Source organism: Olea europaea, chromosome 23 (assembly GCF_002742605.1).
Source record: "Olea europaea var. sylvestris chromosome 23, O_europaea_v1, whole genome shotgun sequence".
NCBI classification, from domain to species: domain Eukaryota; kingdom Viridiplantae; phylum Streptophyta; class Magnoliopsida; order Lamiales; family Oleaceae; genus Olea; species Olea europaea.
Window position 1 is genome coordinate 11,389,475 of NC_036259.1, and position 14,724 is coordinate 11,404,198.

At 34.5% G+C, this 14,724-nt stretch overlaps 1 protein-coding gene across 1 annotated transcript; it reads left to right on the plus strand.

The window, feature by feature from the left end:
* The first annotated feature begins 2,815 nt into the window (after positions 1-2,815).
* LOC111372389 (cytochrome P450 78A5-like) lies at positions 2,816-5,117 on the plus strand. Its single transcript, XM_022994727.1, has 2 exons — positions 2,816-3,888; positions 4,212-5,117. The coding sequence occupies exons 1-2, from the start codon at positions 2,932-2,934 to the stop codon at positions 4,812-4,814; spliced, it is 1,560 nt and encodes a 519-aa protein (XP_022850495.1). The 5' UTR covers positions 2,816-2,931; the 3' UTR covers positions 4,815-5,117.
* Positions 5,118-14,724: the final 9,607 nt, after the last annotated feature.

Consider the following 14,724-nt stretch of genomic DNA (forward strand, 5'->3'; position numbering starts at 1 on the left):
TGACTCCTATAAGAAAATTGTGTGCAACACAAGCCTTGGTTCTTTTCAATCTGCTACTACCTCAATAACAGTTTCTTTTAATTTTTATCATTACAATGTTCTACAATAATTTTATTTATAAAATTCCAACAATATTTGTAATTTTCTTTTTGTATTTTCCTAACATAACTATCATGCTCGATTGTAAACTACTAGTTGCATATAGGAAATGAATGATACGATGAAATTTGTGATTTATTTTGTACCAGCCCAATGTACCAAAATATTAAGGAAGATGAATATTCCATTGTAGTGGAGGACTATAATGCATATTTGTCCGTAGTAGTAGACAAATTCATTACGTCTTACTAGATGTGCGATAATTTAATTAGTGTCATATCAAGCTGTATAATACTATAGAAAAAAGTCATGTGATGAAATTTGTGATTTATCTCGTACGATATATTGTTGGAAGAATTTTGTGAATAGTGACGCCGAAATAAGTATAATGACGGTGACAAAGCCGAGACAAGAGTTGGACTCTTTGTCCTTAAGTCGAATTTGCCCCGCAACGGTGCCTACGGATTTCGACAATCGACTCCCAAGATACAACGGCTACACTTGTGTTTGTAGCACTCCAAAACACAAGTACAACGAACCAAATGTAGGCTTATGTACTCCAAAGATGAAATGAAAGAAAATCAAAATAAATGAAATGATTTTGATTTTGGATAGAAGAGAGGATGAGAGACGTTTTTGCATATCAAACTGTGTGGAATAGGACACCCAAAGGGTCCTATTTATAGACCATGAAAGGGTGTGGACGAAATGGTTGATGCCAAACCATGCACCCTTTCCAAACAATGCACCTTTATGAAAAGGTGTCTATTCACTAATGGTTGAGGCCTTTTTCGTAATTTCTCATTCATCCGATATTGGTTTTCGAAATGCCAAATATACCCTTCAATACATGCAGAGAAATCAAAATTCTCTTTCGGGGGCGTTGCCCCCGACCCCCCACGAGGGGCGCTGCCCCCTCGACCCCCGCGACCTGACAGGGCAGGTCGATCCCCGTTTGTGCGCCCCGAAGCGACGAAGTGGCAAACAATTTTGCCTAAACGGATTGAGTCGAGCTTTTGAGTATTTGGCCGAAGTCGATACGAACTTTAATCGATTTTCAATTCTCGATTTATTTAACCAATATCCAACATATATTTCATTCAATGTATGCACCAAATTAAGTTATAGAAAAAAGAAGTTTACATTAAAATTATCTACTTTTTCAAGTTTGGGTGAACAATGAATATGCAAGTGGTGATTGGTGAACCAAAATTATTTCCCTTGTTTACCTTATTTATCCCAGAGAAAAGTGCACTTGCTTCTCTCAGCATGTTTAATTAAGCTTAAAAAGTTATTTATAAGTAAATTTAAAATAAGTAAGTTTAACATAAATAATTTTTTTTTCTTGATCAAGGTAAAAAATAAATAAGCAAGATGTGACTTTCTTAAAAAAAAAAAAATCATTTAAAAGTAATAAAAAAGTAATATATTCATAACTTCACGTAAAAATATCTTTCACTTATTTCTAAGATTCTCTCAATTTAAACCAACATTATTTTTATCTAAGACAGTAGCACAAGCTCACTTTGAACGTGTTTGGCTGAGAAAAATTACACAGCCCTAATTTGGGTTTAGACAAAAATTAAATTTTTAGTAGATTTTGACAATGAAAATAATTGATGTGTGATTGAAAAATTGTAGATACATAAAATGTGCAAGTAAAATCAATAATTGATTTTGAATTATATTAATTTGCCTTTTCAAATGAACCAAACATTGCTGAATTTGTTCATAAAGCAAGAGTTGCTTTTTAAGTAATTTGTTTCATTTATAAAAGAAGTGAGACAAAAATAATATGTTTGGAATTTGTTCGTAAAAAACTTCATAAAGATAAATCACTGTAAATTGCACGACAAATAGAAATAAGACTTAGGCCATCTCCAACCATACATCAAAATTTGAGGTAAGTTTTACACTGTTTTACATCAAATTTATGTTAAATTAAAAATTATCTCCAACCATTACACCAAAACTTACACAAAATAAACAGTGTTTAATCATTTTTTCTTCTTTTTATTCTCTATAATTTATTTATTTGAAAAAATTATTTTCCTTGATTTATTTTACAAATAAATAAATTACTAAATAAATAATTATGTTAAATTAAAGAAAATATTAAATTTATTAATAAATATCAAAATTTATTTTTGAGATTTTTAAGATTTATTTTATTATTATTACTCATCATAATAAGAATTGTAATAATAAAAATTTATCGTATTAAAAATAAAATAACACAAATGACACAAATATCCTCTATCAATTAGTTTGACAAATTGAAGAAAATAGTAAATTTGACCTTGCACCATTTGATGTAAAATGATGCAAACTTTAGTGCCACATTGAAAAGATTTTGCACTTTTAGTGTATTTCGGTGATTTGATGCTTACACTTATGGCATGTTCAGTAGGGATTTTGAGAATTAATTTTTTGATTGTTAAGAGAAAAGTGTGGGCCACCTATAAAAGAAGAAGTCAAAAATTACAATTGAAATAGTAAAATAACGGTCAAAAAATCAATTTATTGGGGATAAAAAATCATTCCCAAACGAGGCCTTAGTCCTCACTTCACTATCCGTGCTGAGGCGGAAAGCATCATGTACGCAGTACGCTTTTACTCTTAACTCTCAAATTTAACCACCGTGAAAAAATTTGATTAAGAATTTAACCAAGGCTGGTTAATTCTTCTTAATCCTCCTCTATATAAATGATCTCAAATGCCCCTAGTCTCTTCACTTCCCTCAACTCCACTCTCTCTATATCTTTGTAAACTGCCCACTTCCTACGATAAAACTCTCATTTTGCAGCCATTAAACCTCTGAAAACTGAAAAAATGGCGTCTGAGTACAGTTTTCTACTTGTTCCTTCAACTGGTGTGTTGAACTTTGAGGTTTTTCTTTGTGTTCTTGCATTTCTTGCTTTATTTGCCTTCTGGCTGACCCCGGGTGGGCTTGCATGGGCAATTTCTAAGGGCCGGGCTCGAGCCAGAGCCGCCATTCCCGGCCCTTCTGGTCTGCCTGTTCTGGGCTTGGTTTTTGCCTTCACTAGCTCTCTTACTCATAGAGTTCTGTCGAAGCTTGCTCTGAGGTTTAAGGCTACTCGTTTAATGGCTTTCTCTGTTGGGTTCACACGTTTTATTATCTCAAGCCATACTGAGACAGCCAAGGAGATTTTGAACAGTTCTGCTTTTGCTGATAGGCCGGTTAAAGAGTCTGCCTATGAGCTTCTGTTCCACAGAGCAATGGGTTTTGCTCCTTATGGAGATTACTGGAGGAATTTGAGGAGAATTTCGGCTACACATTTGTTCTGTCCCAAGAGAATAGCCTGTTTTGGTAACTTCAGAAATGAAATAGGCCTCAAAATGGTGAACCAAATCAAACTTTCCATGGAGAAAAATGGTGAAATAGAGGTAAAAAAGACTATTCATTTTGGGTCCTTAAACAATGTGATGATGACTGTTTTCGGAAAGTGCTATGAATTCAACACTAAAAATGATCAAGATGGAGCATTGCTTGAGAGTTTAGTGAGTGAAGGCTATGAATTGCTTGGGAAATTCAACTGGACTGATCATTTTCCTCTTCTTGGCTGGCTTGATATACAAGGAGTGAGAAAAAGATGCAGAAATTTAGTGGCTAAAGTAAACATCTTTGTAGGGAAAATTATCGAAGAACACAGGCTGAAGAGGACAGAAAATGGAGAGTCAGCAGATTCCGATGATTTTGTTGATGTTTTGCTTGATTTGGAGAAGGAAAACATGCTGTCTGATTCAGACATGATTGCTGTTCTTTGGGTAATTTTTATGATTTCATGTTTTTATATATATGCATGCGTTTGTATAATCTAATTTTCTGGCATTTAATTGTGGGTTTGCTTTATTTTGGTATATTTTCATATCAATTTGCCATGATTTGGAGTTACACAGTGTACACTTGTGAATTGCACTTATAAATTTCTTTTATGGATATGCATAGATATGGGAATCTGAATAATTTTTTTTGCACCCTTTATTAGCAAGCTGATAGTAACACTGATATTTACCACTCTACGTCCCATCCTGTCTAGTGTTGTGTCTTGCATTGTTCAGTCGAACGTACTAAACTTTTTTTGTTGCAGGAAATGATTTTTAGAGGGACTGATACTGTGGCCATTCTTTTGGAATGGATACTGGCTAGAATGGTTCTTCATCCTGATGTTCAAGCCAAGGCTCAATTTGAACTTGACACTATGGTTGGGACTAATAGAACAGTGACTGATTCTGATCTCCCTAAACTGCCCTACCTTCTAGCCATTGTTAAAGAAACTCTCAGGGTGCACCCTCCTGGTCCCCTCCTTTCATGGGCCCGTCTTGCGATTCACGATACTCATGTGGGACACCACTTTGTCCCGGCTGGCACTACCGCCATGGTTAATATGTGGGCCATAACGCACGACGAAAAGGTCTGGCCCGAGCCTAATGCTTTTCGACCCGAAAGGTTTCTTGATGAGGATGTTGCCATCATGGGGTCTGATCTGAGGTTGGCACCTTTCGGTTCCGGGAGGAGGGTTTGCCCTGGTAAGACGATGGGCCTTGCTACAGTCCACCTTTGGCTAGCCCAATTGCTTCAGAAGTTCCAGTGGGTGGCTTCGGATAATGGAGTCAATTTAGCCGAATGCCTCAACTTGTCAATGGAGATGAAGCAGCCATTGGTATGCAAAGCTATTCCTAGGATTTCTTGAAGGAAGTTTGCAAATGTCGTCAAGTGTTTTGTTGGATTGGAAGTGTTACATTTCATATGGTGGGATCTTTGTGCATTAGTAGTAGCTATTAGTATTCTATGAAAGACGGTTTCGCTTTACTATATTAAAATTTGAAAAAAAAAAATCCTAAAAAAGAAAAGAAAAGAAAAATTATGGGCCTTTGCTGTGTTAACAAGAAAATTTAGTTTTGGTGAGTTTTTGTTTGAATCTGTCTGATTAGAAGTCTCATGCTTTGTACACAGCTTTTCTTGAATGGAAACCAGTGCGATATTAGATATATTATCTTACAATTTCAATGTCCAATTTAAGTTCTTGTACAATGTATTCATAATTTTGGCTTATTTGTTCATTCGAAATAAAATTGGAACGATACACGAGAGATAATGACATGAAGAAATTGCGCGAATTCGCCCCGAGCCCCCCTGCCTCCTCCCTCCTTTTGGGTACAAACATAGTCATTCGATTCAATCAATTTTCCTTGTCGTTTTTGCCCAGATATGTTCAAAACTTTGTTCTTGTGAAAATATACAATGTTTGGGCAAGATTTACCATGTTAAACCATACGAAATATAACTATATATTAGGAGAAATTTGAGACCATATTATTTTGTCTATGTTTAGGGCTAAGCTAATTGCATTTACTTTAATTCTTAAAATGAACGAACATTCTTGACTTTTAAATTAAGCAATTTTATAACCTTTTATCCAAATTTTGCCGCCTCTTAATAAACCATGCACATGCAATTTTAAGGCACAATTAAAAAACAAAAATTATAAGGTGGAGCTTTGTTTTTTAATAATTAGTTAAACCTGTGTTTTTCAGTTTATTTGTTTAGTCTTTACGTTTATTGAAAATAAAATTGCTTTTTTTTTTTTTTTTTTTTTTTTTTTTAAAAAAAAATTTTTTTTTTTTTTTTTTTTTTTTTTATATCTAAACATATTCTCCTCGACCCATATCGCTTGTACAATTGTTTAAATGTGGCAATAACTTTTCCTTTAAACATTTTAGAGTAATGCTATTCAACACCACTAATATTTAACACCAGTTCAAGTGACATTGTTAGTGGGATTAAATGAAATATTGAATTAGATGAATCATATAATTTTACCTTTTGTTTAACGTGTTATATAATGCCACATAGATTGGTGCTTTAACATCACTTGTGATAAATAGCATTATTCAACATTTTAATACAGTGACACAAGATTCATCAAGTTGGAATACATTAAAAAGCATTAATTATGAACATAATATTCCTTCCAAAGACAGATTTGCTTCTCTTTTTCGTCGTCCCAAATTATGTCACCTTTCTTGTTGAGTATATATATATATATATATATATATATATATTCCCTCCATTCCATAAAGATAGTCCTATTTTCCTTCTTCGCTTGTCCCAAATTATCGTCATGTTGCTTATTTGAGAGTGTAGTTAATATATAGTAGTTTCCTAGTTCGCCCCTATTTAATGTACGTTGTTATCACTAATATAATTTAATTACCTTAAATATTGATTGCATTAATGTAAGTGTATATTAGGAAAAATGATAGCAAAATTTGTTATTTCAACTATATTAATTAAATTTTCTTAATCTGAGTGAAAAAAAAGGAAATAGGACTATCATTATGGGATGAAGTGAGTAATACATATATATAATGATCTTATTTAATCAATGTACCTTGTTATCTACATATATAAACTACTCCTATTTAAACCATTGTTTAATTTAATGTTATATTAGAAAAAAAAATGTAATGAAAATTTATATTTTTAATTATTTTAATTACATTTTCTTAATTTTAGTGAAAATAGATACAAATATATCTTTATTGGGCAAAAAGAATATATCGCATTCAAATCAAATCACAACTAAGAAACCATGAGTATATAAACTTTTAGGCCGTATTTGAGCCACATTATTTACAAAAAAATGCATTTTTCAACAGTAATTTGACATTATTTTAACCACACATTTTTCAATAAAATGATATCACATGCAAATCCAAAACTTTTCTCTTATTTTTTAACAACACGTTTCCCATTAATACACTATTCAAAAATACATTTTTATTTCAATAATGTGGCTCAAACAAGGACTTCATTTCTAATTACACATATAACAAGCCTTCACGAAGTAAAAAATAAAAATATAATATCATTTTTATTAGTCACAATTAAACTATAATTTATATAAATTCTTTTGCCCTTCTTTTTACTCTCTCTTTATTCTCTCACTCACACTTTGTGCTCCATTCCCCTCATGCATTTTTGAATGGAAGAAATAAAGCAAACTAGAATCTCTTTTAGGAGAATGGATTATTAGGACAGAGATTTTTATTTCTTTTCCCCTTTCCTTTTTGCTTTTTTATTACAATGTAGAACTTAGCATGATTGAGGAATAAGAACCTAAGTCCAATAATGATATGGCTTTTGTGGGGACGCAAATCCTCTTTCAAGAATATTTAATTTAGAGTTATACATGAAAGCAAAAGCTTCTCTCCTTTTAGTTTTACTAACCTACATTGGCATTTGAATATCCCTAAGTTTTCAATTTTTACTGTTTTTTTATTGATTAAATCAATGCAACTTGATTTGTCTAATCTTTTTCCCAATCACCCTCATCTTTACTAATATTATTCTTCCAAGTTCTAATTAATGTGCCAACCGCGTACTCGTACCATTAGTAGCATATTTTCGAAAGCATACTAAATCACAATGGATAATATTTGTGAAAAAAGAGTTATTCTTTTTCACTGTATCGCGCATGCGCACTAAACTAATAAAACATATCTTTACATGTTTTCATGTACTTGTGGGTTTACTAGTTTACAATATTACATGTATGTTTGGATAAAAGAGTTTATAATTTATATATTCTATATAATTGAGCTGACCTAAAATTATTTTAAGGCAATATAACAACTCGAATAAAAGTAATTCCTAATGAAAGGGTAAATAGCATAAAAAGTCCTCATCATTTGCACTCATTGTGCAAATTGTCCCTAATGTTCCAAATTTGACATTTACACCCTAATTGCAGCGTTTTCTTTTCACGTTAGCTATTTTCATCTCATTCTTTCAATTCCCTCGTTAATTATGACTAATTTGCGCAAAACTTCCTTATTGTGTGCCTTTATTACGCAAGTCATCCTTATAGTTTTAATTTTGATGTTTGGACCATCAGATCAAACTTTCTTTACGAAAAATCCTTGTCGTCCATTTTATCCATTAAAATACTATAAAATGGCTAATTTATCCTTATATTTAATAAACAAATAGAAAAAAAAAGAATATAAAAAAATAGTTGCAGCAAGAGTTCCAAATTTTTTAAAAAGTATAAACGAGTTTCACAAAAAACAATTTAAAATGTACTAACAAAAAAAATATTTCATCTTCCCAATTAAACCCATCTTCCCCTTACCCTACCCCACCCCCTACCAACCAACACCGCTATCAAAATAATTCAGAAGAGAATTAAATGTATAAAAAAATTTAAGAAAATAATTAACAATTGAAAAAAAAGGCTCTATCCCATCCAATTCAGTACCATGCCACCAGCCACCACCAATACCAACACCCGTTCTCCCCATCCCAATGCAACACCATCCAGAGATTTAGCTATTTTCAATAAATCCTTATTTCTAACTTGTTGATCACACACACCCATTCCATCAGCTTATGAATTTTGTTTAAGTTTTCACAAAATGATGTCTAGAGGGGTGGGGGGGGGGGGGGGGGGGGGAAGGGGAGGAGAAGTTTCTTCTTTTAGTAGAAGTTTCATTAATTCAAGATTTTAATCCAAACCCGAATCCTAATTCTTCTAATTCAAAACCAACTAAGAGGAAAAGAAATCCTTTTTTTCTTGAAAGATGATTTTTTTTTTGTTAATATGTTATAAATTATATTAAGTGGATTGTTTCCTCTATTTGAACATTTTAGGACTTTGATAGTGTTGATGTCAAAAAATCGCTGATTATGGTTTTGAGCCAACTTTTTGAAAAAGGGGACCTTGTTTTTTGTTCTTTATTGATAATGAGGGTTACACGTACAAATTTTGTGCGAGTCCATCGCCCCTTTTTCTCTTGATTCTCTTTCTATTTACAGGGGGATGGGTTTAAGTTTCTTCGAATTATGTCTTGTCAATCAGATCAAACATAGTGTCGAGTTTGATTTTTGTGCCGCCTTTTTCTTTCTTGATTGGCTAATGAGGTCAGCTCCCATCAAATCATAATAATAGTCCCTTTTGTTAGGAAATCATGAGCTGCTTTAGAATAAGTAGTTATAGTAGATAATTGGTGCGTTCGGGTTCCTCCAAGTGCGTCTGACTGATTAGGTGAATTGACAAGGTATACGGAATATATAATCATTATGTCTCTTGAAATTACGACAATTGCAAGACCGAGCTGATCTTATAAACCTGATTTGGGGCATATGCGAGATAGGTGCCAGCTACATTTTAAGTGAGCCCGTAGATCAATGGTCAACAGGTACCCCCAGGTTAGTGCTTTCCTAGGGAATGAATTGACCTTTGAACTCAGATGGCTCACCTTTCCTCTTGTTATCATTTTCTGCATTTGATAGGAATACCAATTGTCGTGATTTGTCCTTTGTGAGATGTTCCACACTTTTGATTTCTTCTTTTAGAAGTTTTGTCAAATCTACATAGTTTTGACTTGGCAAATCTGTGCCCTTCATTTCTTCATTTAACAGCATATAAGGAGTCCCTGGTTTTCCATTACTTTAAATACCCTTTCCCTTTTCAATTTCACCACTTTTGCTTTTGTTTTCAGTTTTCTTCAGGGAAAAAGAGAAATACTTTTGTGCGCCACTTTCCTTTCTAAGCGAGGTCTTCCATTCCCAGTTTTCACGTATTTCTCTTACCAGAAAGTTCCTCTATTTCTTATCTCGTTCTTTTACCTTGGTTATTACATGAGTTCTGACGAATCTAGAGTACACTCATGGGACAACCAACAAGAAGAATCGATTCCTTTTCGAGCTATCAAGAAATCCAAACCCCTATCCCCATTTTTGTAGTTAACCCGATAGATTTAGGTAGTCCCACAAACACGGAGTTAGATTTGGAGGGTTCTGGTGGAGAGGAGGTCGGGTTGCATGGGGACTGTAAAGAGAATAGTTTAGAGGAGTGGAGGGCGAGCTCCTATAGGTATGTGGTGACAGGGGATATGTTGGCGAGCTGGAGGGCAAAGTATGGTATCCCTAGTTCAGTAGAAATGGTAATTCCTAAACCATCTGATCCAGCCAACGCTCCCCTAATGGGATATGTAGCTTTAAATTTAGCTATCTTGAATGCTTGGTTTAGACTTCCCTTTCCTAGGGTTATTCGAAAAATTAAATGCGTTCTATTCATTCGAATTCGAACTAGGAAGAGATTCAGGTTGTGATTAGGATATATTTAATTTGTCTTTAAAAATAAAATTAATTACAATAGAATTATTGATTGTCAAGAATGCAATAATGAAACTAGCTACTTAATTGAGAATTAGAATAGATAATGATAGGTAAATTCATAATCCAATATACTCTTCCCGTACATATACAAAACTTGCATTTTACTAGTTTTAGTAAATTAATTTCGATTAATTAAAAACCACAACTCTCCTTTGTTTGTTTACTTTGAATTTAATTAAAAAACTAGTACGCTCAATTAAATTTTATTTCTCGTGAGACGATACTCTCAACTCACTCAAATCTATTACTTGCCAATGATCTTGTACTCTTGTGAATTTCACACGAACATGAATGAGCTTGGGCAGAGAAAGAGCGAGCTCGGGCTAATGAAGCTATGGATAGAGCTGAGGAGGCTATCAAGAGGGTGAAGGAGGCTGAGGAAAAGGCTGTGGACCTATGGATGGAGTATCTTGAATTCGATGCTTTGACTCAAGATGCATAAGTCGTGGCCTTGGAGGAGCTGGTGAAGCATATTGGTAAAGAGAGGCTCGACTTTGACCTCGCCTTTTTGGTAGAGTCCTTGAAAGAGCAGAAAAAGGAACTGCAAATGCTGTCTGAGGTAGCGGGAGTTCGTATCTCCCTTGATGATGAAGACATGAAAACAATGTCCCTGCTCCCCAAGATTGCCCAACTCCTTAGTTTTCCTCCTTTATGCTTTTTGAACATTGTACTTAAATTTCATGTTTGGATATGTTCAATAGATTTCTGCTTTACTAGTGGGTTAGACCTTAATAATCTGGGGAAATATTGATCTAAGTGTTGCAACACATGCAACCTCAGAATGACTTGCCGAGCAAATTTGTCTAAGTATTGCAGCACGTGCAACCTTAGGTCTGCCTGTTGTAAAGTAGAGCTTCGAGGATTCCTTTAAAGGAAATTCATCTAAATGTTGCAGCACATGCAACTTTAGTTCAGTCTGCTGTTAGAGCAGGGCTTTAAAGTTTTCCTTGATAGGAAATTCATCCATATGTTGCAGCACATGTAACCTTAGGTTAGTTTGCACAAAGTGTTTAAATAAAGAATCCTTTGTTATTGATATAGTGGTTTCCATAGTACAGTGGTTCACTTTTACTGATAGTACTGCTTAAGATGTTCGGCATTTCAAGGATGGAACATGAGCCTTCCTTCTATATCGTCTAGTTCATAAGCTCCCCTGGGTAGGTTTTGGTCACCCTATAGGGTTCCTCCCGATTAGGACTGATAAGTGTGTTTTATACACTTGTTTAAGGCTTTAAAACAATGACATTTAGTTGCTTCTTGAATGAATTATGGTTTAAATTATTGCATTTGATGTTGAATAGGTAAAATTCAATGACGATACAAGAAATTGAAGGAAATAAGTAAAAGTCCACAAAATTGGAGAAAAGGGTTTAGTTGTAAGAGATCCAAAGTTCGGAGACTCAAGTGCAAATACTCAAAAATTGTGTTGGACCTCACGATGAAGATTCAAGAGTGCTCAGAATCAATTGGATAAAGAAAGATATCGAAAGGATGAAAGATACTCAAAGTATGATCACACGTCAAGTTTCAACCGAAAAAAAAGTATGCACCATTTTCAGACTCATATTGAGACCCATTTTTGATATAAAAAATGATCAAATTTGAAAATGGTATTTGAAGTAAAATTTTAGCCCCTTGATTTAACTTTCTAAACAACTTGAATCACCTCAATCAGATATCGGGAGAGAAATTTATGACAAAAATACTGAACGAGATGTTGTCTGCCCAAAAAATGGCGTCACGAACAGAGTCGCGGTGCCGCTTTAGGGTGCCGTGGCGCAGCCTATGTGCATCTAGGGCGCGTTTTTTTTGCCCATTTTGAAGTACATAAAAATCCTACTTTTTACACACACGAGGAGGTACCTATAAATATAAATTTCTCACACTTTTGAAAGGGATTCACACATTGAGAGAGAAGATAATACAATTGGAAAATCAAAAGAAATATTTAATAGGAGAAAGACAACAATTCAAGGGTTGGAAATTAAGATTTGGAACGAGAAGAAGAATTTGGTGCAAGATTTATCTACTTCCCCACATCTAAATTGAAAACTCAGTGATGGACTTCACTATTTTTATTTGTTTTTCTTCCTCTATTATGAATAGCTAAATCTTATTAGGGCGAATAATATAATCTATTTGGGGCCCTTTACATATTTTATTTAAGATTCTTGGTCATTATTGTTCCATATGTTGATTTTACTATGGATTGAATGCATTAAATTATTTGATCACTAATTTGATGATTTTGTGAATTTTTTACGAATAGAGATATGAGTTTAAGATTTAGACCATGTAGTAAAATTTGGTAAATTGGTATAAAGAGTAGAGATATCTATACTCATTATTGCGGTCATAATTGAATTCCTAGGACAAAGAACTCGTTTAACTAAACTAGATTCGCATAGAGATATGAGACTGAATTAGTTAAATAGACTCAATGAAAATTCGAGAGGGTAAATTGAATACAATGAGAGAATTCGATCGAACACTGCATGAAATATAAATATTAATTTAAGATGTAAAGGTGATCAGTAGGTGAAATTATACCACCCTAATATTTGTTCATTATTTAATCTTTAAACCACAATTTGTGTGCATCCACATATTTTCAAATAATTCTATCAAAAATCACTATAGGGTCCCTCCTGATTGGGATCTAGTGATCCTGATCCGATTTTCTTGGTGGTAGGAAAGACTCTTCATAGAACAAGGGATCTAATCTTGAATGCTCGTTTCAGTACTTTTTGGTTATAATACTTGGACTTGAATTGTTTATACACAGCATTTTTGAGCTTAACCCTATTTCTTCTTTCCTCCACTAGGTCTAGCTCTACTCGAAGGGCTTTTTTGTTTTCAATTTCGTTATAGGCTGCTGGGCAAAAATGAAGAAATCCCAATTTTTAATGTGATCACTACTGGATAGGTAATTCTTAACTCCGTGGCCATCTTTACTCTAGTGATCAGTGCTTCATATTCAGCTTCATTATTGGAAGTCTTGAAGTTAAAAGGTAGGGCTTCACAAAACAAGTGTCAATTTGGGCTAATTAAGACTATCCTAGCTCCGGATTGATGTTTAGTGGAGAAGCCGTCCACGTAGAGTTCCCAAGAACTGCTCTGCAGCAACTCTTCAATAGGTTCAGTGCTAAATTTCGCTACAAAGTTGGCGAGGGCTTGACTTTTTATGGAGGTACATGGTCGGTACCTTATGTCAAACTGTCCGAACTCCACAGCCCATTTCACCATTCGACCCGAGGTGTTGGGTTTCTATAAGACTTGTCTTAATGGGCAATTAGTCAAAATTATAGAATACTCCAGAAGGTAAGGCCGTAACTTCCTGGCTGCCATGACTATGGCGTACACTAATTTCTCCAGTGAAGAATATCAAAGCTCAGCTTCATGGAGGGCATTGCTGGTATAGTAGACGGGATGTTGTATTCATTCGTTCTTCCTGGCCAAGACAGCGCTGATTACATAATCTGACATGGCAAGATACAATATTAAGGTTTCATTTGTCTTGGGTTTGGATAGGACTGGTGGCTAAGCTAACTATTTCTTTAACTTGTCAAACACAATTTGACATTCGAGGGTCTACTTGAACTTCTTTTCCCCTTATAACACATCAAAGAATGGTTAACACCGATCCACAATTTGACACGAAGTGGCTGAGGGCGACTATTTGTCCAGTTAAGCTTTGAACCTCCTTTGTCTTTGTTGGTTTTCTCATTTCGATGATGGCTTGTATCTTTTCAGAATTTATTTCGATCTCTCGTTGATTTACTATATAGCCAAGGAATTTTCCCGAACTCAGGCCAAAGGTACATCTCTTCAGGTTCAGCTTCATCATATACTTCCTAGAATTTCAAATTTCTCAGCAAGGTGTTGTGATGGTCTTTGGCATCTGTGCTTTTAACCAACATGTCTTCGACATATACTTCCATAGTCTTGTTAATTTGTTGGGCAAATATAGAGTTTACAAGGCATTGATATGTAGCTCCGACAGTTTTAAGCCCAAAGGGCATCATTTTATAATAATAGAGACCTCGGTCAACGGTGAACGAGGTATGTTCCTAATTCAGTTCATTCATGGGTATTTGATTGTATCCCGAGTATGCATCCATAAAGTTGAGTAGCTAGTTGTGGTGTCGACCATCTGATCTATCTTTAGCAGAGAGAAGCTGTCCTTTGGACATGCCTTATTGAGGTTGGTGAAGTCTATGCACATTTCTATTCTCCATTATTTTTCTTCACGAGGACCGGGTAAGCAACCCACTTGGGATATTTAGCTTCCCGAATGAACCCGTTGTGGAGTAGCTTTTGTATCTCTTTGTTTAGTACCTCGTACTTTTCTGGATTTAGAGGACGATGTCTTTGTTGCTTCGGTCGAATTGAAGAGTCCATGTTTAATCGGTGACAAG

Excerpts from the sequence above, each read along its gene's own strand:
- LOC111372389 (XM_022994727.1), top strand. The coding sequence starts at position 2,932 with ATGGCGTCTGAGTACAGTTTTCTACTTGTTCCTTCAACTGGTGTGTTG. Across the intron at positions 3,889-4,211 it reads ACATGATTGCTGTTCTTTGG|GAAATGATTTTTAGAGGGAC; the intron begins GTAATTTTTATG and ends TTTTTGTTGCAG.